This window comes from Lutra lutra, chromosome 14, assembly GCF_902655055.1.
Source record: "Lutra lutra chromosome 14, mLutLut1.2, whole genome shotgun sequence".
NCBI lineage: Eukaryota > Metazoa > Chordata > Mammalia > Carnivora > Mustelidae > Lutra > Lutra lutra.
This window is the reverse complement of record NC_062291.1, coordinates 62,941,233-62,963,570: the sequence shown is the minus strand read 5'-3', so window position 1 is coordinate 62,963,570 and position 22,338 is coordinate 62,941,233. Positions and strand designations below refer to the sequence as shown.

The window sequence follows — 22,338 nt, the reverse complement described above, 5'->3', positions numbered from 1 at the left end:
GGAAGGCACTGCAGCGAGTGATTCTGTTTTGAGGTACAAGTCTTCATCTCTTACATTTTTTTTTTTTTGATAGCAGAAATGCTTATTATCAGAAACTGTCTTTTTCTCATCTGGGATCAATCTATAGAAAGAATTTAGCTGCAAGAGGGCAAAGGAGCAAGCCCTGTGAAAAGAGAAGGAGGAACCTCCTTCCATTATGAGTGAATTCCTTAGTTTGGGCGAGGGTGGCTCCTGCTACCCAGAGCTCCAGCCTTCTCTATCCTCAAGGGTGGACTGCTGAGCTTAAAGTCTAGCTTGAGAGGATGGGAAGATGGCTCTGTAAGGTCAGAACCTTACTAGAGCACAGGGCACAATCAGTGTGAGTAAATTCCGAATCCCAGGAGAAATCACTTCTTGTTTTGAACCAGAATGGATCATTACTGTGCACATTAGGGTATTAGCCCCACAGGTGCAGAGTGGCCTACAGCCGTTCCAGCAGTAGTGTAGACTTGTCCGTGACCCTTCAGATCTTCCTTCCGTTCTTACTGGTGAACAGAGGGTAGGTTAGCTGCTCTAGAATTCAATAAAGTATAATATTTCTAATACTGACTTTGACCCCTTCCTGTAGCAGAACTGTAGTAACTGTTGATCTTCAGACGGGTTTAGGTTTGGCTAGTGACATCAGGTTTGACATTCTCGTAAAGGAAATAGTCTGGCATGCCTCGTAATGGTTACAGTACCTAAAGAGGTCTCAGCTTTTCTGTGGGAAGTTTTTTGGTATAGGACTGTGAGGTAAGGCTTTTTAAAAATGATTTTATAGGAATTACTGAACACAATTCAGTAACATAGCCAAGACTGTATTACCTTATCACTTTCAGTATATGGGCTTTACCTTAAGTTATGTCAAGAAACATTCTAACTACTAGCCCTTAGGAATATATACTACTTTAAAAGTAAATTCGGTTACTGGGGCACCTGGGCGGCTCAGTTGGTTGAGTGGCCGCCTCTTGAGTTCAGCTCAGATCCTGATAATGGGCTGCATGCTTGGTGCAGTGGGGGGCGTGGGGAGTGGGGAGTCCGCTTGAGATTCTCTCCTTCTGCCCCTCCCCTGCACTTGCATTGTGCGCACTCAAATAAATCCTAAAAATAAAAGTAATCAGGTTACAAATGCTATTACAACTAGCACTTAAATACTGTCCCCATTTTAGAGATCATGTTTGTGGTTGCCCCAGCTATTATTCAAGATGGAGAGGTTGCTCAGGGCCTAACTTCTCATAGTACATTTACATATTTTCCCTTTTAGAGCAAGGACCATCATGAGCACTTCACTTTTAATTTACCACACTTTCGTACCACACAAGATCTTACCTTTTAAGAGTTTCTTTTTAGCCACATGTCTGACAGTGGATCCAAAGATCGAGGAGTAAAAAGCACAAAATTGGAAGAATTCTGCTGCTGGTCAGAGTTTTCTTCAGGACTACCTAAATCTATTTTCAAGAGCTAGGATTCCATAAGCATCTAAGAATCAGAGCACAGTGTTGCTTCTCTGCATATTTTTCCTGTTAGAAGAGCGTGCTAGAGAATTAGGTGGTCCAGGGGCAGGCACTCAGGGCAGTGGTAGTTGGGTTTACTAAAGTATGAAAGGGAGTTTCTCTGTTGCCAACAGTTATGAAAGCTGAACTAAATGTCTCTGTTTCAAACTGAGGCATGTTAGACTATGAGAACATGGATTTCCCAACTCTTCAAAATCTCTTCCCTGGGCATTTGAAAAGCACCAGACACCCTTTCTGGGGTGCTAGACTCAACTCTCAATCTTAGGCAGGTACAAGGTTGACAGGGACCCTGCCATACCCAGCAGGTGGCCACAGCCCTGCTGGGTTCCCCTTGTAAGAGGACTTAACACCAGACATGTCTACAAAGATGGTCAGTATATTTAGAAAAATTAAAGCCAAGAAAGTTTAGTATTCTGTTAGACCTTAAATTTTCACCGACTATAAGCATATAGCTCTGCTGAGACCTAAAATAAGAAAGCAAGCCCTTTGAGCTACCCTTTCTAAGGTGCTTTTAGAAGTGCTTCTTAATAGAACTAGAATAACTTAGAGCTACAAATCCCTTAGTCCTGTTACTGGTTCCAAGCAGTTACTTTAAAAAGCCACTTGCAGTGACATGTCAGACTTAAAAGTACTTTGTTCATGTTTAGATATTTCTAAATCATATTTATTTATTCAAGAAATATTTTGTCAACAACTTTAAAGCCCTGAAGTTTTTCCAAGGCTACCAGAGCATTTAAAAATACTCGTATTCACCACAAATAGCCTGAGACAAGTAAGTGCATATTTAAGTCTGCACAAAGGGTGGGAGCCTTGTACACATTCCGTGTTATGGAAAATATTTAACCTTTCTTTGATGGTGGGAAAAATGTTAACTATGGTCCAGCTATTGCCTTACCATCAATGGCCCAATTCCTCACTTGATTTAGAAGTTTCTGTCTCAGTACTTAGGTTTCTCATGACGTTTTTATCTTGGTGACTGGAGATGAGGACACTTCTCAGCTTTTTTTCTCAAATGGAACAACTTCGAATGATACACAACTTTGGGAGGCCCTTAGAATGAAATCTCTACCATGGAGCTACCAAGCAGCCTTAAAAACAGAAGAAAAATGACACACTACCACCAAACAACAGGGGGGACCGCACAGCAGCCAGGAAGCAGAGCCAGGGGACTTCCAGTAACCCCACAGCATCCCATCCTCCACCTCCACTAAAGGCACCCAGCATTTCACGCTGTCCTCTCACTGCTGAGCATGTAGGAAAAGAGCAAGTCCTCTAAAAAAAAAAAGAAAGCATTTGTTTAGAGTGAACAACGCATCTTTTTTCTGTAACCCGGCAATCTCACCCATTTTTTCCTGTCATCAGACACAGTAGCTTCATTCCAAAGCCACAGCAGTCTGACTTGTTCCAACAAAGATATGCCATTTCAAAAATAAAATATATGCAGTCTTTTAAAGTTCCCCTGAAGACCTCTTGCACAAAAAAGTCCTCCCAGTGGAACACAACATTTTATCTCAAGCTTGCGGACTCTGTTACTATAAGTCTAAATACTTTATATTTTCTAATTTACACCAGTTTTTGGTCTGGTCTATGTTTCTTCCTACAAAGTAAGATCCCTTTGCCTCATTTTGTTACTAGGAAAAAAAAAAAAGATCAGACATTGTTTCATGAATCATATTAGCACAAATAGGTCCCCAAATGGTCTGCTCTCCCATTAAGCTCTTCCCAAATCCATGTCTGGCGGGGGCTATAAACAGGACTGAAGAGTCTGAGCCAAGATAAACTTCACCACAGGCACTGGAGCCCAAGTGGCTGAGTACACGTTCTTCCCGTGAAAAATAGCAATAGTCCTTCTGAGTCTTACAAGTTCCTGAGATACTTGGAAGTATTTGCCCAGCAAACCTTTCCAACACCAAAAAAAAAAAAAAAAAAAAAAAAAAAAAGTTTATTAAATATCTAGTCTTTCTTTGAGGGAGGGTTCTCACCAGAGGTAATCGGACTTGTGGGTATGGTATTTTGAAGCAAGTGACTTCATTTTTTGACTCACTGCCCTCAAGTCCATGATGCAGCAGAATTGTAGTAAGGAAGCTCACTCAGTCTAAACATTCCCATCCTGTGTTGGCCTACTGTTTGAGCACTTCATGATCCCAAATCTCCTCGCAGGAAAAGCACTTTGACAAGTCCTGCAACATCCCCCTTGCATCCTTAAGCCTTAGAGTCATCCACCGGGGGCCGGCATGCCACCAGAGGAAGGGTCCCATAAACCATTCCTTTAGTTTTGGGATACAGGAGCACAGATGTGGGGATCTTGAAGGGAAATGGTGAAACAGCCTTACCAAAAAAAGTTCATCAGCCATCTAATCTAATTCAATTTTTTTGGTTCTACTAAAGAACCGTCCCTATTAAATAAATTGCATTTTTTAAAAAAATATAAAAAGTTTTCAGAATTCAACTCCAGGTACCATTTTCTCTACAAGACTCTGGTCAGTCACGCTCCGCATCCTCAGAAGTGCGGAGTTGACAAGACGTGCCGGGAACGCAACTGGTTGTATCAAATAGGAACCCCAGAGCTTTCTTCCTGACAAAGCTTAGTGAAGAACAGACACATGGGCACCCCACAATACAGATGGAAAGCTTAGGAAAATCTCATCTTAAACAGCAGGAAAACCCACCTCTACTTGTCTTGAGGAATTTCCTGATTTGAACTCTGGACTCATCTGGACAAAGTGAATAAAGCAGGAAAAACAACAAAAAGAGGCACGGCCAGGACTTGATGTGTTGGACAGAGAATTCCTTCCCTGGCCCTGCTTGCTGCTTTCTTCTCTGCTTCTGAGGAAAGCAAACAGGCTCCTAAGAAGGTAACACTTGACTGGAATTCAGATCTACCCCATTCTACTTTCAAGAAATGGGGGGTAATGATGGGAGAGGGGGGACGTGGTGATTAGGTCAGGCATGTCTCAAAGCCAGTCTTGCCCGCAGTTCTTCATTGAACTGTCTCTATCCACAGGGCAAGCGTAAGTCAACCAGACTGCAGACATCGTGGTTAATCCACACAGCAGGGGAAATAAGGGACCAGTCACCAAGAGCGCGATCCTCTGCTGAATGTAAAATAGAGACAAGGAGTGGAGGGGAAAAAGGATTCCCGAAAGACATGATCTAGGGCTATATCACAAAGGGGCTGGGAAGCTCCACCAGAAGATTTGCAGGGTCTGGTAGCACCTGAGGGATGCAGTTAAGAAGGAACCTAGAAGACTTGAAAAGCAGTGCTGATGGAAGAGGAAGGGGACCCCGACACTGGGTCATCGGGGAAGGTGGATGCCCACCGCATCCTCAAGAGCATCTCAACACAACTCCCCACACTTGGGCTGACGTGTTTAACTTGAGAGTGAACCCGCTGTGCCAGCTACCACACCCATCTCCTAGGCTTCACAGAGCAGGGGACCTACAGGGCCGAACTCCTCTTCAGGAGCCAGTGGAGAGGCTGGAAGGAGGCCTCTGGTCTTGCCTAGGAAAAAGCCAGCTTGGCCGTTTGCCCAGCTGATCTGTGTGCTGTTAGTGACTGAGCGGCAAATGTGGGACAATTTGAGGGGATGCCCTCAGGGTCCTTAACTAAAATGCTTTGGCGGGACTCTCATCCTTGCAAAGGAGAACACCCCCCGGGGAACTGGTGGTACCAGACTCCAAGGCAGAGGTGGAGGCACAGTGCTAGCTTCCCTCTCTTGCAACAGAAGACTCTGTGGTGTGTGTCCGAGGAGACACCCTGCTGTGTTGCCATGCCGACAACCAATCCCAGCCTTGTCACCAGGACAGCCATGCTATTGGGAGGGGGACTGAGGTCGGTGGGGTGGTGTATAGATGGAAGGGGGAAGGGAACACACATCCGCTGGCAGGGTGAACAGAAAATCATCCTTTATCTAAATAGAATAATAGAAATGAACAAAAAACCTTTTAAAACAATCACAAAATTTACAAATAAATTGGTACAAAATAAATAGGAGAGATTGTAAATCTACAACATCATTTGAATTATAAAATGCATTCATTATGACAATCAGCTCATGAAACCTATACATGTCATTTGTGCTTCTTTAGGTTTACTCACACAGCTCTGAATACTGTGTTTGGAAAACTTCACTGCTGAAAAGCATGAAATGTACACCACTATGACACAGTAAAGGCGGAGGAGGAAGAAAATCAGACACAGAGCGGGGTCTTATCTGAGGGCCAAGGCAATGCTGACACTGGGCCTCAAAACCATGAAAAGTCCTCTTAGAAGCCCTGATGGGGAGGCAGCTTCCATGGTCCCGAGAGATGGATTCTGTAATCCAAGGTGGGAATTTAGAGGCCATCACTGTTGTGGGGCCAGTTTGCCAACCTGGCTTGGGAGGCTGGGAGTGAGGAAGAAGGTTCTGGTCTCACAGCCATGCTGTATCATTACAGAGAATAGACCCTGTCACCAGGAAGCAACCTCTAAAGTATTTCACGGAGGTACTTGAGAGCCCTGCCATAACGTAGGAGACCTGCCTCCATCCTCATCCCAAACACTAGTCCGTCGGGAAGAGTGGCGCACCCGATAAAAAGGGGCCAGGGATGCTAGGATCGACGTAAGAGCAGCAACCTCTTTATGACAAAAACAAAGAAAACCACTGCCTTCTCCCCCACTTTAAGGGACAAGAGAACCCTAGGATCCATGGATGAGGGGCTCTAGGAAATACCTTCGTCACAATGTACTAACAGTAGAGGCATATGTACATAATAAATAATAATATAAAATAAAGCATATACATTTGTAGATTTAAAAGACTCCAGAAATAAGAGAAGTCAATGGACTGATACACTCCACCTTCACAGTAGACTTCAGACATGGACACGCGGAATAACAAATCAGAAGCTAGTCTGGGGCTCTCGGGGGAATGAGAGTCCTGAGACCTTATTCCTTCTCACTCCTTTCTGCTCGGGGACCCTGAGACCAGCTCTGGATACTAAGGGGCCTGGACCTTCAACAAAAAGGGAAGGCACCCAAACCCCACTAGGTCTATATAAGAATTCTCTCCAAGGTAACCCTGAAGAAGAATCTGGCCCCAAAAGCATCACTTCCCAAGGGAATCCGTGCTGGTCAGATGTGGGCAAACGCCAGAAGATACCCTGCCAGGCAAGGCAAGCCGTTCTTCCAGTTCATGTTTAAACTCTACCTAAGTGGGTATTCAAACTCAAAGACATGTACTAACTCAAGTCTTCCTTATAGTACATGTTGGAGCTGTGTACATAAAAACCTTGGTATACAAAGTCCTAGAACTTTACTCTCTTGCTACTAGGACCTTTGTGTCTCTGTTGCTTCAAGTACAGTCTGGTATTTCCCATCAAAAGATATTTACAACAATTCTAGTGAAAGGAGGTCAGTGGCTCTAGCACACAGAGACAGAAAGCTTACTTGTGCTGAGCCAACCGCAAAGGTCTAAGAAGCCAAGAAAGTCCCCAGTCCAAGATGGCGGGAGAAAAGCTGTTCCAAGCCCTGCAGTTGCTAAGAACTGCCATCACCTCCTTCTGTCCCTTGGGCTGACCAGGGACTCTGGAACCTTCAGACAGGGCAGGACAACCAGCAAGTAAGCATTCACTGCAGGAAAAAGCCTTGAGGGACAGTGACATCAGCAAACTTGGCAAGGGTACACCACTCACCCTCAGATGGAGGCAAATGAACCTCATCTTAGAGTTCTCTGAACTCTCTCTTCAGCCCACTTGAATACAAAAGAAATACAAAAAGATAAAACATCTGTAAATGGCCCTGAGATATAAAAATCCACTGAGTAGGTTGCTCATTGATAAATTTACATCGGAAAGTTTCTGACTCATCCCAAACCATTTTCATACTTAATTCTCTAAATCCCTCCTAATTCTGGATTAATCTATTAACTCACACCGAGGTCGTTCCTCGCTGGGCAGAAACGCCACTAGCCCAGAGCCTACAGTGGAACCAAATCCAACCCAGAAACTGTGTCCTCAGAAACCGTATTGGCGCCCCAGGAGCCTCTGCACCCTGACTTGCCAGCTCCATCAACCCCCTGCAAGAAAAACCCATCTCTGGGGTCAAAACCGACAGGGGAGTTGTTCTTGTTGCTCCCGCCATCAGAGAACCTGGGTCATGCGGTGTGTGCTAAGCCAGCCAACCCTGGCAGCTGCTGCTTTGTTAGGCCCCCTTCTTGCCCCGGCCCAGGTAAGTCTTTTGCTGGGGCTCCCCTCTGGCAAACCCTGGAGGAATCTTGGGAGCCTGGCCCAGGACAGGCAAAGAGGGCCACAGATCGCTGGCTGGTTTTCAGAAGATGCGGGCGTTAGGATTTGTTCTGACTTCTGACCACCTAGGACAAAGGCTCCAGCGGCCAGGGCCTCCTTCAGTCTGCTCCTCAACCTGAGAGAGTGTGAGAGCAGAAGTCTGTGGTCCCTGCTTAGCCCAAATTCCTATTCCATTCCTAGCGAAAATGTAGTTCTACTTGTTTCTACCAGTATCTTCCTAGACTTGGAAAAGCTGGTCCTTCAGTCAGATGGTACTGGGGATAGCACAGGTAAGTAGTCTATTCACAGTTCATGTTCCACATTCATGTGGAGTTCTGCATTTAGCCTTTGCACAGAAGTTCCTTAAAATAACATTAGAAAATGGCATGGTGCCCTACTTCCTCCCACGTGGGGAACCCAATCTCATCAGCACGGGCACCAAGCTCTCTCCCGCTAGGGGAGGGAGGGAGGGAGGGAAGAACAGAGTAAAGTGGTGGGCCCTCTGAAATGCAAATCATGTAAGAACCAAGACTTAAACTAGTTGACTAGCACCCCAATATCCATGTACATACAAATCTTAATGTTGTTTTCCTAAAAGTTTAAATATATGATTTTTGATTTGCCTGATGAATACACGGAATAGAAAGAACCTATAGGGAGTAGGGGGAAAAAATCCCCTCACTTATAAAGACAGAGCCCACTGTCCTCGGAACGTCTGGATACTAGGGATCCAGTCTCCGGTGGAACCTTTGGGATGCTACAGTGGCCAGAAGCAGGAGGAGGCCCTGTCTAGTCCCACAGAGCCAGGGCTCAAAGCAGGGGCCATGGAAGCCACTGCAGATAGGCCCTGGGTGTGACAACAGGGGGCTCCAGCAGCATTCAAGACCCCAGCACCCGCCTCTGCTCCACAGCCCAGCCCCCTCCACACTTACAGAGCCAGCAGCTCCAGGACAGGATGATGGAGTCATGGTGCAATTCTAAGAACTGGCCACTACACGTGGAGATCTCAATATCTGATGGTCCTTCTTTGCCGGACCCCGCCCCCTTCATAGACATGGGGCTGCACAGAACTTCTAAGCCAAAGTCATCGTGCTGCCCGGTGAAGCACGAGCCAGCATTTCTCCTTCGACGGCCTGAAGGTAGTTCCAGAGGGAAGGTAGGGCCTGGGAGAAGAATCTGATCAATCTGTTCACTCAAGACAATGAGTGTGATCTGAAGGGTCTTGAGCTTCCCCCAAAGCAGATGGAATTACAGCCAGGAATCGTTTTCAATTCCCTGTTGTTATAAATATGAATAATGCAAGGTAAAGAGTGGTGTGGAGAAAATAAATACCATCTTGGGAGGCTAAAATTTCATCCTCTAGGAGTCCCCCTGCCAGCACTTCTCAGCAGACATCTCAAAAAGCCGCCACACGGAGTGGGTACAAGCATGGGGACAAGTTCTTGGCTTCATGCTCAAGTCAAGGAGCCAGCAGCTGGAATCCCTGGCCTCTCACAGAGCTTTAGGATTCACAAAGGAAAGGGGGAGGGGCTCTGAAAAAGACCCAACACATTAACTCTGATTCCAGAAGCTCCTTCCAGGAGCAAGGCACCGTGAGATGGCCATGTATGGAAAAGCAGATCAGTGGAGAGAGGATGGGGGCGGCGGGTGCGGAGATCCTGCAAGTCAGAGGAACCACGGTGTGGCAGGTCAGGCTCCACCAAACCACCAGGAAGGCCAGCGCCATCCACACCAGGAGTAGGAGTGTGGTTGTTGGGGATCAGTCCTCTTGCGAGACCCAGGGTTCACTTCCTTAGTGGGAACGCTCGTTTCTATGCACCCTGGGGATAGTCCCTGTTCCCACGCCGCACGGGGGCTGTGCTCAGCTAGATGCATCTTAGAAGCTGAGACCTTTTAACTTGGATGGATCTGTTTCTAGAAGGGGAAGCTCGCCGTGTGGGGTCTCACTAACATTAAGCCACCGAACAGCAGGGGCTCCAACCAGCGCACGTGGCAGGTGGGGGGCCAGCAGCTCGCCACTCAACACCCTTAGGGGGTGCCCCTGTGACCCTAAGGGGCATGGCACCTGATGAGGAAGATCCTCCAGGATGGACATCCTGGAGGAAATACTGTGGTAAACGTGCCTATGACACTGGAGCCACCAAGTCCGGCATGTTGTTGGTGACTCCCCAACCCCAGCTCCTGTCCGCCCAGAGCCCAACCTGGGGGATACATTCCTACCTTGAGGAGGGAGAAGGAAACTGCTGCTTGGCCCGGGGCTTCCCCTCGATGAGTGAGCCCCAGTGGAGAAAATGCTATCTTCTCGGCCAGTGACTAGAGGCGGCACGGAGCAGCCTTCCTACCCGCGCAAGGCGGCCGGTACGACCTCAGCTCGGGAATTCAGTGTACCAATGACTGCTGTCAACAAAATGCACATATCCCTCGGGCTAACCCTTAAAACAGGTAAGAGAGTTAAGAACTCGGTCACTCAAGAAGTACCTCCTGACATTAATTTCACTACACGTGATGAATTTGGTATTAAAATAAGGCAGAGACACACACGAAATGGCCACAACACACATTTGGTTTCTGAATCCCTGTTTGGGGCCAAACCGACCCAGGGCTGGACAGGCAGCCTCTCCGGCGTGGGCTGCATCTGAGGTGGGAGGCACAGAGGTCCTCGGGCGAGGAACACAGCACAGCCACCGCTGGGCCCTAGGAGCCCAGGGACAGAGGGGAAGAGGGACAGTGAGCTCCCTGGGAGGAGGGGCAGGGGCTGACAGTCCCCAAAGTTCCCTCCTTTAAACACCTGGGTCTGGAAACGCCTTCTGGGCTCAGAGCACAGAGCGCAGCTGGCCGGGCCCAACTCCTTTCCGGACAATGACAGACTTCCCCGTGGGAAAGGGAGGAGCTTGAACTCCGTACCACGCGGTTACTCAAAGGCCCTGTGGAAGATTTCCATTTGGCATCTGTGTAGCAGCATCCTGGGTCAGCAAGAGCAAGGATGGGGAGGTGGGTGGCGGCGCTCTGGAGGCTGGGGCGCCAGGCTGGGGAGGCGGCCTGGCCGGGCCGGAGAATCCAGGCTGGAGGAATTGCGGGATGAAGTCACCTTGCCTCTTGCCAATGATAAACCATGGGTTTCAAATTCATTAACATTCATTTTGGTGATAAAAATTCCTTAGAGTAGGAGCAAAAAAAAAAAATCACATTCCAAGCCAATGTTAAACCTTTCTGAGGGAAAGGGACATGGTTAGACATTAACTTAAAACAACACTGAGCTCACAGAGGCGACTGCGGCCCCGCACAGGCTCCACCCCACAGTGGGACCGACTTGGCAGGTCCGCAGCCACAGTCTTCTTCATTCATCCTTCAAGTTCCACAGCGACACCCACTGGGAACGGAGCAGGCGTGCCCCTCCCGAGGAGGCCCGGCAAGGCCGGCAAGGCCACCGGCGGGTGGAGTGAGTCCCTTCGGGTCCCATCACGGAGTCACGGCAGAGTTGAGACAGAACAACGTAAAACTCTGCAAAAGACACTGTTTGAAAACATGATCTCTTGGGGAAAAAAATTAATTAACTGCCACAATTTCCAACTTCATGCAAACTGAGGAAGGAGGAGAGTGAATAAAGATAAAAGGTACAACTGAAAAAATAAACATGATTCTATTTGGGTGGAAGTAGTTCATCTCCAAAAATCTCGAATGCCACACCCGAGCCGTTGATGTCACACCTCTCGTTTCCGCTCCTGCCCTCGCCATCCTCCGCCGCTGCTTCCGGGAAGGGGACAAAGTCTTTGGTCTCAGGATGTTGCGGGAGGCAGCATGGCACACAAGCTCACACTAATGGGATTCACGGTCAGCTGGCCTGGGGTCTTGGGAGTGGGGGGTGAGGGGCGGCGGGGGGCGCCCTAGATGGCCCCTTCGCTGTGCAGGCTGTGGTTGGCTTTGTTGTGTGTCACACAGTTCTGTTCGTTGAGCAGGTTGGCGGTCTCGTCTGGCAACCCGTCGTGCAGCTCCGTAAGAGTCAATTCAATTTTAGTGTTTTCACTGTCTGAAGACTGAGGAGTTTTGTCCATCCGGGATGCCATCAAGGCATTTTGGTATTGCTGTCTCGAGATCTGGGGCCAGAAGATGGCACGGAAGACAAACCAAGAGAACACTTATTTTTTAGGAGTTCTTGTCTCGACCTCATATTACATATTAAAGTCCCCCGGAGGGCCTGCTTAGTTTTCCTAGGAAAATTTCACTCTCGAATATAAACTGAGCCACTTTTCAAGTTCGAGTGGACTCTGGCGAACAAGTCAGTTTTTACTGATAGAAGCCATGCCCAAGTTTTTGTCCCACAATCTCACAGAGACTGGAAGATGGAGGTAGGCTTCCATCAGCTGAAGCTGGCTCGTTCTTTGGTTCAGAAGACGTCTCTATTCCAGACTAAGACAAGAACCCTGTCTCGGGGGCAGAAGAGAGGCAGAGGGCTCTTCCCACCCCATCTCAGCAAATCTTCAGGGTCTTGGATCTCAGCCCTTCCGGGACCACCCGACTCATGAGAGTCAGAGCTCATGAAGACTTGCTGAAAAGGGTTTATTCTTTTTCTTTCTCCAGCTCTCTCACACCTGACTTGGCGGCCATTCTGACAGAGCCAGAGAGACGAATGTTCTCCCGGGCCTGCGTCTCAACTGGGTGCAGGAGCCAGAGGTGGGACACCCAAGCGACAAAGGGAAAGCCCCGGGGGCAGGGTTGGGGCGCCGGACAGCTTGCCGTGGAAGGTCACCCCCAGTGGCCAGGCCCAGCCAACCCACGCTCTCCTCTTACCTTCACGAACTGAAGGTCGGAGAGGGCCCGCACCGAGTAGTCAGGGATGTAGACTTGGAGGAACGAAGAGTTGAGCTGATTATTGCTGGTCCCCAGGGCCGGCGCTACAGCGTCAATCCGGTCGCTTCGGCTCAGAGAGTCTGAGTGGTTCAAAGCACAGGGACGAGGCGGCGACTTGTTTTCACCTAGAAAAGGAGAAAGCGAAGCCCAGAACCTATTAAGTGAGGTAGAGAGAACCAACAATGTCGGCTATTAACTTCCAAATAATAAAAAGTAGTAATTAACAGACCAGTTCAATCAACTTACACCAGACACCCGAGCACCATACAGCTCACCACCGAGAGGGCCCTGCCCCCCAAAACCCCGGTCAGCCCGGGGTCCGTTCAGTTCCCCTGCTCAGCCCCATTCGTGCGCACACACCGTCCTCCCGAGGCTCTGACCGCACCTGTGAGCCTCCCCAAGACACAAGCTCCCGGAGAGAAAACATGGGGCATGGGAGAGCAGCACTTTGTTATTTTGCCAGAAGCAAAAGCAAAGTACTCTGGAGAATGTCTGTAAATCATTGTGTTTTAAAGGGATCAAAAGAGCTCTCGAAAGAGTTCTGTCTGCTCATTCCATAACCCACCCGCCAGCTGAACCTATTATCTTTGTCCCCGACCCCCACGAAATCCCCAGCAGGCAGCCCGGGGGTCTCAGCAGTTCAGGAACACCAAACTCTTAAAAGCTCTTAAAAGGCTTACGGGACCATCGGTGCACGGGGAGTCCTTGATGGGATGGTCAGTGTCGGTTCGTCCGTTAAAACAAAGTGCAAGGAAACTCAGTGAGTCCAGTGCTGCTGCTCTCATAGGCAGCTCCTAACACACATTTTTGTTGAAAATAAAACCCACCCCACCCTCGTCAAAGCATCCTCCATTTTTGCTTTCCTATCAAATCTATACCACATATATTAAGGGGGTGTTCACACGGGACAGGTGCTGGCCTGCGTAATGTCACAGGATTGGAGGGGACCAGTTCTGATGGAGATCAGGCCCGTCCGTCTTCGCAGTACACCCCTGACCGATACTCCCACAGAGGAGCTGGCCCTCGGCTGGTCCTGCCCTTCAACTCCTCCACGTTGCTCATCATGCCCGTGAAAATCACTGCCTCAGACTGACATGGCTGGCGGTCTCTCCTTCCCCTCAGACTGACATGGCGGTCTCTCCCTCCGCTCCTAGAGCTCCACTGAGGGACCACCACTCCTGTGCTGCTTGAAGGAGCCCTGAAAAGCCTGGAGATAGCTGTGTTCTCCTTCGGCCTCTTCTTGTCCGGCCAAATACTTTGACATCCTTTCTGTCATAAATGTCCCTCTTAAAATAGGACGACCAGAACAAAACACGGTAAGTACTCCGTGAACTTCACAGGGAGTGCTCCCTTTCTCCTAAAACTGCCACAGCGCAACTTCCCCTACAATCTTGTCCGACTTTCTACTGCTCAGAATTAAACTCAGAGTAGCCATTCCTCTGGTTGCTTCCACTTATCTTCTGAGAGAACAAGGCAAATGAATAATTTATCACGTTTTCTCTTGGCAGAAGGGAACTTTGATCAGATGACCCAACTCTGTAGAAGACGGGTATTAGTTCCCGCCTCATAAAGTCTGAGGAGGATTCCAAAGGGGAGAACTATAAAGTGCTTAGCACAACACCTGACACCTCACAAATATCCCATCAAGAAGCCTCGTTAACATTGTTCTACTTCCTGTTTGCCTCATCCCTGTCTCTCCACTAGGCGCCCACCCTCAGGTCCGAGCCTTTCTATATGTGTGAGAGCATCGCTCGGGTGGACAGATGAAAACGTTCTTTGAAACAAGGACCCCACTGTATCCCTGGGCTTTAACCCCAAATCACATCACCATTTCTATGGACAGTGTTTACTTCTGTGTGTTACAATGTAAAAGGTTAAAAAACCCAAACGTCCCAAGGGCGCTCTGCTTACTAATCAGACTACATCTGCACACAGACGGCAGAGGCCTTACTTCTGAGTCTCCTGCTCTTTCCTCCCAAAGAGGATTACAGGGCAATTTCTCTGGTTTCCCCAAGGTATCTAGACTCCTAGTCTGTTTCCTCTCAACCCACTGCCCACTGGTTTTGCGAGATGAGCCCCTGCCTTTCCCAGGAACCCACAGCCCAGCATCCCAGCCACAGTCTGGGGAGGCAGACCCTGTTTTCTGGGACCCCCTTCTGCAGCAGTGAGTGTGACAGGGACCCAGTGCAACCAGCCTTTTGTCGACACACAGTGAGACCAAGGAGAAAAAAGACTTTAAGTGGCCAGCCCCCAGTTCGGCTCATATTTTGCAGCCAAGTTAATGTGCTAAATTTTAATAATAATTATGATTTAAAAATTTCCAATTTTAATTCCTCTTATGCCTTCTTAGCACGTTTTTTCCTCCTGCTTTTTAGTTACTTCACCTAGGAATGCTTTCTTTTTAGGAGTAAGCCAGAGAGATACTGTAAAGAAACATTCCCAGCCTCCTCCATCGGAACCTCCAAGCGTCATTTGGAATAGGCTGGAAATCACCGGTTCTGTTCAACCTCCACTTATTGTAATGCCAGCATCCTGAAGGCCTGGACCTAAAAAATGGTTTATTTATTTATTTATTTGGGGATCAGAAAGAGAAATCTAAGAAATCTCTAGTTCCACGGAAAAAGTAAAACAACAAATGACATTTCATGAGTGTCACCTGAAAGTCACTCTTCTTCAGCATCTGTGATGTTTTAAATGGGTAGCAGATGCCGGCAAACCGAATGGGGAGGAAAAACACCAACATACATACGTATACACAAATGCGTATTTCCGTGTATACGTGTGTGTGTTGTGGGCACAGACAGGTCTATCCCACCAGCTGCTTTGATTCACACAGGCCTATAAATAAGATCTTATCCCCACACTCCGCAAGCTTTTTCAGAGCAAAGACTTGAGGGAACAGTAGCTTCTTTCTAGGGAAAGTCTTGTCTGTTTTACAAAATATCAGCATTCGAGAATTCTGCTGAACCTGGATTAGGAAACGCCAACTTCATGAGATGTGGAGACAGAAGCTGTGTGGAACATAATAAACACAGAAAACCTGTACCACCGAAAGCTCGGCAATTTTAATTAAAGAAAGATTAAACCTTTGCCTTTCTTTCTGGCTGGTGGACGTTATTAGGCAGGCAGGACCCAGCCCTCGTGCAGGGTGGGCACCCGACAGCAGGCGGCAGGGAATGTGCACAGCACCAGGTTGGGGGGGGGCAGGAGGAGTCTGGGGGCCCCCTGCCTGATGAGGCAGGGACGCAAGTGCCCCATTCACACGGCTGCTGGGACAAAGACTCAAGGAGCAGAATCAAGAACACCGGGGCCTCTGCAAGCGCTGGACGCCCTGACTTGGCAGAGGTCCAAGAACCTAGAGCAGCCCCCTTGCGCTGCCCTGGAGACCCTGAGGTCAGCGGTATGGGTGCGCTGGGGAGAGGGTTAGTGACGGCCCAGGTCACCGTCACGTGAGCTTTCTGGGGGGTCAGCGCTGCTCACACCCAAAGGCCAGTTGCCTGCCAGGCTCCGGAGTCTGCCCCACGCCTGCTGTGGGATTCTCCAGCCCCCGCACAGCTCAACACCGTGTCTGGGAACGTGCCGCCTGAGCCCTCCGAGCAGAACTGCAGCCTGGACCACATCAAAGGACCAGATCTGGCCAGCCGGGCTTCTGCGGGGTGTCAAGGGAGGCAACCGGAAGAATTACGAAAAGGAAACATGCAGAGTTACCTGGAGAACCTGCTGCTAACAACTCTGTTCTGCTGACAACAAAGGTGCGAGACAGGGACAAAGGAACTGAAAAATGGAGAAGAGCAGGGTGAGACCGCATCGAAAGGCAAGGAAGGAGACCTCTGCACTTGGGGCACAGGAGTGCATACCTGTTCTACTACTATGAGCATTCAGTTCCGGAAATTCCAGAGCCTATAGGATATTATGGAAATTAAAAAGGAACACACAGTGCTTTCCAGGAAGAGGAATACAGGGAGCCTGAAATCAGAAGAAATCCTACTCAAATGCTTCTCTACTAACCTAGAAATCTCTTAAGCCATTAATACTCTATTGGGGCTTATGGCTCAAAAACGTGTTCTTCTTAAGGATTTAAATCACAACGAGACACAGAAAAGGGGGGCTCAATTAGTCAACTAGCCCAAGAGCATGATCCAAGCCACCCGCACCCACAGAGCCCACGGCAAGCAGTCGCTGTTCAGCTCGCGGACATCCTTCGTCTCGCTGTCATTTTAACTTGATATTTTGAATTGTCTGGGAATACTTCGGAAGTTCAAAGTATCAGAGGAAAGTAATTAAAGAATGTTATGCACAGGTCTCTTGGGAATGGTGGACCAAAGGCATCCTCATCGCTGCCACCCAGAGAGCTACAGGCCGATCGGATTGAAAAGTCCAATCAACACCGCCCTCCCTGGCAGGAGTCCTATTTCCTGAGCAGGTTTTTTTTGGGGGGCGGTGGGGGGAGTAGGGGCGGTGGGAGGAGGTTCATTTCTTTTTTTTTAAATTTTAAAAAGATTTTATTTATTTACTTGAGATAGAGAGAGAGCACGCATGAACTGGGGTGGCAGAGGGAGAAGCAGACTCCCCGCTGAGCAGGGAGCCCGACGGAGGGCTTGATCCCAGGACCTGGAGATCATGCCGAGCTGAAAGCAGATGCTTAACCAACTGAGCCACTCAGGCGCCCCTCTGCTTTTGTTTTTAAACTACAGGGTAATTGACTCACAGTTGCGCAGGTCTTGAAACTGATTACTGTAGGATTCTTCTGGACAATCAACATTAATAAATATAAATACTATCTTGAGATTAAGGCACTAACTGTATCTCTCAATGAACACACCCAAATTCTACTTGTCAAGTAAAATACTGGGCTTTGTAATAAGTACGATGCTATTAATGACATCCTGTTCCTTCCTGGCATTTCCCGAGGCCAGCTGCTGCAGCCCCACAGCTTTGCTACAGAGGAGGGGCTGCTCCTCAGCTCCTTTTCTGGATGGGATTTGCCTTTATGTGAACCCACAGGTCAGTATACACTGGGCTAATGTTTAAGTTTCAAGAACCAGTGATTGCTAAGATTGTATCCTTACTCTTCTAACTTTTCTTTTCAAAGCCACCTTCTAAATCGGACTCTGCTAACCTGGGGCTGATTTGAGGTTGGCTGCCGCACAGCAGTCCCCAGCTCAACACCCAGCTCTCACACTGACATTTCCTCTGTGCTCTCAAGCTTACAGAGCACTCGCAGGGGGAAGTATCACCACATTCTCTTCTACCAAGTACATGAGGTAACCTTATTATGTCCTTTCAGTAAGGAGGAAGCCAAGGTCTTCTCTCAAAGGCCGCCGACGACCACACGCACTGAGACTGCAGCCGGAACCCAGGGCCTCCTGGACCAGTTAGGACCCTCCCTGCCTCCTCACCCGCAGCGAGAACAGATCACCTTCAAGTTTGCAGAAGCCACAACTCAGTGGGGTTAGACAGGCCCACGTTCACACCGACGTTAGTCAGCAGCTGACAATGGGGAGGCTGGCGAATGTGGCTGAAAACCCCACAGCAGGACAGTGAGAAGATGCATCTGGGGCAGGGGAGGCTGAGGGACATGAAGAGAACCCTCAGCATTTCCCTGGCTTCCTAACTGTAGTAACACCTTTGGGTGCCCAGGACACTGTGTGACGTGGCAGATGAAGCCTAAGGTCACAAAAACAGATGTGTCTGGAGGTATCCCATCCCCTTTTGAGACTGGTTTCCAGAAGCCACCTAGGTTGTTTTAGGATGGGCTTTTTGAAAGTTTGGGTTTTAAGTTTCCCAGCACGGCATGTCATTTGGTATGGTGGCCACAAGGTGGCACTCCAGCACCTCTGTTCACCTGTCGGCACTGCTCCAGCCGGGGGCAGGCAGCGGCACATGCATCCTGCAAAGCAAGCAATGCAGAGGGACCGTGGGGAGTCCGGAGCCAGAGCTCTCTGTGCTCCCCATTCCTACTAGATAGCGCCTGCTGGCCTCAGCACACTTAGTCCATACCCTAGGGCACAGCCATCCTCAGCTGGCAGCCTTACCTGACTGGCCATCTAGACAAAAACTGGCCATAAGCAATAAACATCCATTAACAACCTTGTGCATCCTCAGAAAAATGCAAATTTAAAAAACCTCCAGAACGGTGAACATTTAAAAGACTTGACATCATCTAGCAGTGGATGTAGAGCAAGCGGAACCCCTGTCCTCACTGGCAGGAGTGTGCACCCCTCCGGCCTCAGTGGCCTGAGGCAGGGGTGGGAGTTCCCCGGGCCACGCCCACACGGACTCCCCTCTGGAGCAGGCACACACTCACACACGCTCGCACATGCTTGCACACACACACGCTTGCCGGAAGACGTGCATGAGGGCATGCACAGCCACACAAAGCAGGGTAGCCCCCAACAGAACACTACCCCCACGTCCATCAGCAACAGACCAAGCACACCGTTGTGTATTCATACAACGCAACATTGCACAGCCATGAGAAGTAAGGTGTAAGCACACATAGCAACAGTGACAAATGTGACAAGGACAACACTGGATGGGAGGAGCCGGACTCAATAGAACACATGCTCTTTCAGTCCATTTATACCAAGTTCAAAAACAGGCACAATTAGTCTATGCTTAGAAGCTAAGGCAGAGGTCTGGGGGACAGTGACAGAGAGTGTGGTGGCGGTGGGATCTGTGGGATTAGTGATGTTTGTCTCTTGAACCGGGTGCCGCTTCAAAGGGGAGCGCTGGCTTTGTGCAAGTTCATGGGGGGCACAGGCATATGATTTGTGCGGGGGGAGGGGAGGTACTGGTATACATGACCAGCTTCAATCAAAAGTTCAAGATGAAGATAAACAGGAGAGCTGGCAGGTACAGAAAGGTGACCATGAAAGGGCATTCTGTCCTAAAACCCAGCCCTTCCCCGAGGGGCGGAGGAGGGCCGCTCACCTGGAGAGGCTGTGAGAGCCATCACACCATAGTAGGAGAAAGCACTGGCTTCGAATTTCATACCTTCCTTCCCAGCTTCTACTTCCACTTTCCCCTGTGGGAAGAAAAGGGCAGGGTTGTTTTCAGTCCAGTTACACCAATCCCTCAGCAAACTCTTTTCAAGGTTTGTCCTCCCTCAGATTTTTGTCTGAATTCCCTTCCCAACCATCCCCAGAAAAGAAAGCCTCACATACTCTCCCACTTAACAGAGGGGGTTCATCCAACATGGAAACTGGACTTGGCTGGAGATGCAGAGAGGACTGTGAATATGTGAGATTTAATTTCTGTGAGTCTGCTTAGTATTTTCCCAGCATCCCTAGTTCATGCCTGGATTCTTCGGGAACCCTCCAGTAGTAAAAAGACGGGGCTCTCGCCCCATCTATGGGACAAACACTGAAGATGTGGTCTTGCAGGAGCCCGAGCTGGAGCAACATCAGGGTTAAGGGTTAACACGGTTCATGGCCATGGACTAAAAGGGCTCCAGGGACAGAACTCACTCTGGTCTCGCTAACACAGCGTCCTGTGTCTGTAGGTGGGGCCCCTTATTGCCCAGACCCCCCACGGGCACCACAACTTCTCTGAACTTCCTCCTCACGGTCTTGCATCAGGACAAAACCTCTCCCTGAAGTCCTCCCTCGCCTTCTCTTCCTCTAACTCATCCACAGCTTCACGCATCAGTTCCTCGGGGACAGACTACGGACGCCTCATTCACCCTGCTAGCCTCAGGGTCCACCGCCATCCCTGATGGGCGGTGCCCAACATCCGTTTTCCAGGCAACCAGACTATCCTAGTAAGTTCCGCTTCTGGATTTCCAAGCCGAGCACAAGAACGGCTCTCGTTCGCTGTACCCGGAGCTGCCTCTCCAGTGATGGGGCACCTTCATGGTACATCCTTTAGGATAGGTAAATAAAAATTATGGCACCCCTCGTTGAAGGGGAATGTGCTAACACATCAGTGCTTTATTAACTCACTTAAGTGCTCTTAACTCCATCAAGCAGACACAACTGCCACCCCCTCCATAGGTCAGGAGAGGGGCTCAGAAGGATTAAGTTAGCGAAGAACAAGCTCTTGACCACCATGCTCGCCACACCGCCCACTAAAGCAAGAGAGTGAATCATTTTTCATAAAAAAAAAAAAAAAGATTATTTTGATCATTCCAAATTCCCAGTTATGGAAAACTTTCCCCAAATCACTTCTTCAGAAAACCATCTACTGCCTCTCTTTTAGCTTTTCCTTTACTCAAATAGCAGTCTGGTCACTCTCCAACCAACTCTCCTGCCGTAGGAAAGGAGCCAACCACCGCCCCCCCCATAAGGTAAAACCACCCTGCCAATAATCAGGGGCCCAAAACCCTGACTGCACAGGGCCCTAGAGAGGCCATGGGGTCCTGTGCGGAGACTGTCCTCGCCACCTACAAGTTTCCCACGCACGAGACAGACGGGAGCAGGTAGAAGACTGATGGTACGAAGCGGTCAACAAAAACCCTCCATGAGGAAAAAGATGGTAAGAATCTAAGGAAATTGGAGAAAAGAAATTACTTCCTGTTCTCCTACACATTCTGTGCAGGAAGGAAAATCCAAGGAGTAGGATTTAAGCCAAGAGAAGGGAGGGCAGGTCAGAGGTGGGAGACAGCAGGCAGCCAGGCTCACTGGGTTTGTGCAGGAAGGCAGGGGGAGATGGGGCTGGGAGAGCAGTCTGGAGAGCTGGGGAGACCGTGGAGCTGGGACGGACTCGTGAGGCAGTGCTCGTGCACAGGGCACAGGGGCTCGGCTCTAGGAAGACACAGAGTCTTCCCACTGGGCTGGGAACCACGGGGCTGGAAGAAGGCGGCTCGGGTAGAAACTATGGATAACGGATCCACATGGTTTGGTGGAAGCAGAAGGGAGAAGGAAGCATAACGAGAGTGGGGGAGTCACGTGGCAGAAGTCTGCTCTGAGGGACCGGAAGACGGGCAGCAGGAGCCCAGACAGAAACACTGGGAAGGCGCTGGTGCATCAGCGCTGGGGACAGAGGGCACAGGACATCTTCCCTTCCAGAAGAGTCCATCAAGAAAGACTGAAGCGGAAGAATGAATGAAGATGAGGAGGAAGGTCAGGATGGAGATCAGGGAGGGGGAAAAGACGTGGTCACGAAGGGAGCAAAAGCCGGAAGCTGGCAGGAAAAGAACAGATGAGAGGCAGTGATCGGCTTCAGAGGCAGGGTCCCTAATAGAGGAGGAAAAGAAGAGGACGGGCAGGGACGTAACACTCAGAGTGAGCAATAAAAACCCAGCGCCAGATGGAACAGATCCTCACAGCTGCTTATCCATTTCTTCCTGCACTAACCCTTGACCTTGTATCGGGTAGTTCCTATGTACGCTTGTGGCTGTCTCTGGAATCAGAAGCCCAACAGCGGCTGCAGGACCATCTCATGGCTGGGAATTTCTATGCAGAAAGTCAAGAGGAAGCATCAAAGCCAACATCAGGCTCATCACGACTTCCACCTTTATGGGTCTCCAGTGGCTCCGGAGCATTTGTTTTACAAGCTACGAGGCCTTTGTATTCTGTGTCCCTGTAGAAGGGCCGCCCTTCCCAGTTCTGTATAATTACCGTCAGAACCAGTAGGGTAATAGCTATTCCCCAAAAGACTGTCTGTAACAATACGGGGTCTGCCTCTTGGGAAGGACCTTCTCCCAGACCAGGGCACAGACCTCAGCCGCGCTCGGAACCCCTGCCACGTCAGC

The 22,338-nt window shown here is 49.3% G+C and overlaps 1 protein-coding gene across 2 annotated transcripts in view; it reads right to left on the bottom strand.

Moving 5' to 3' along the window:
- Positions 1-49: 49 nt before the first annotated feature.
- Positions 50-22,338, bottom strand: part of CNNM2 (cyclin and CBS domain divalent metal cation transport mediator 2) — a 153,093-nt gene continuing 130,804 nt past the window's right edge. The window contains exons 5-8 of one of the 2 annotated variants that reach the window (XM_047703452.1): positions 19,578-19,671; positions 16,353-16,418; positions 12,585-12,769; positions 50-11,890 (exon numbers count right to left, since the gene is read on the bottom strand). In XM_047703452.1, the coding sequence (XP_047559408.1) occupies positions 11,681-11,890; positions 12,585-12,769; positions 16,353-16,418; positions 19,578-19,671 (555 nt within the window). In that variant the 3' untranslated portion in view covers positions 50-11,680. The remainder of the gene's footprint in view (positions 11,891-12,584; positions 12,770-16,352; positions 16,419-19,577; positions 19,672-22,338) is intronic. The other variant, XM_047703453.1, reaches the window with a different exon arrangement.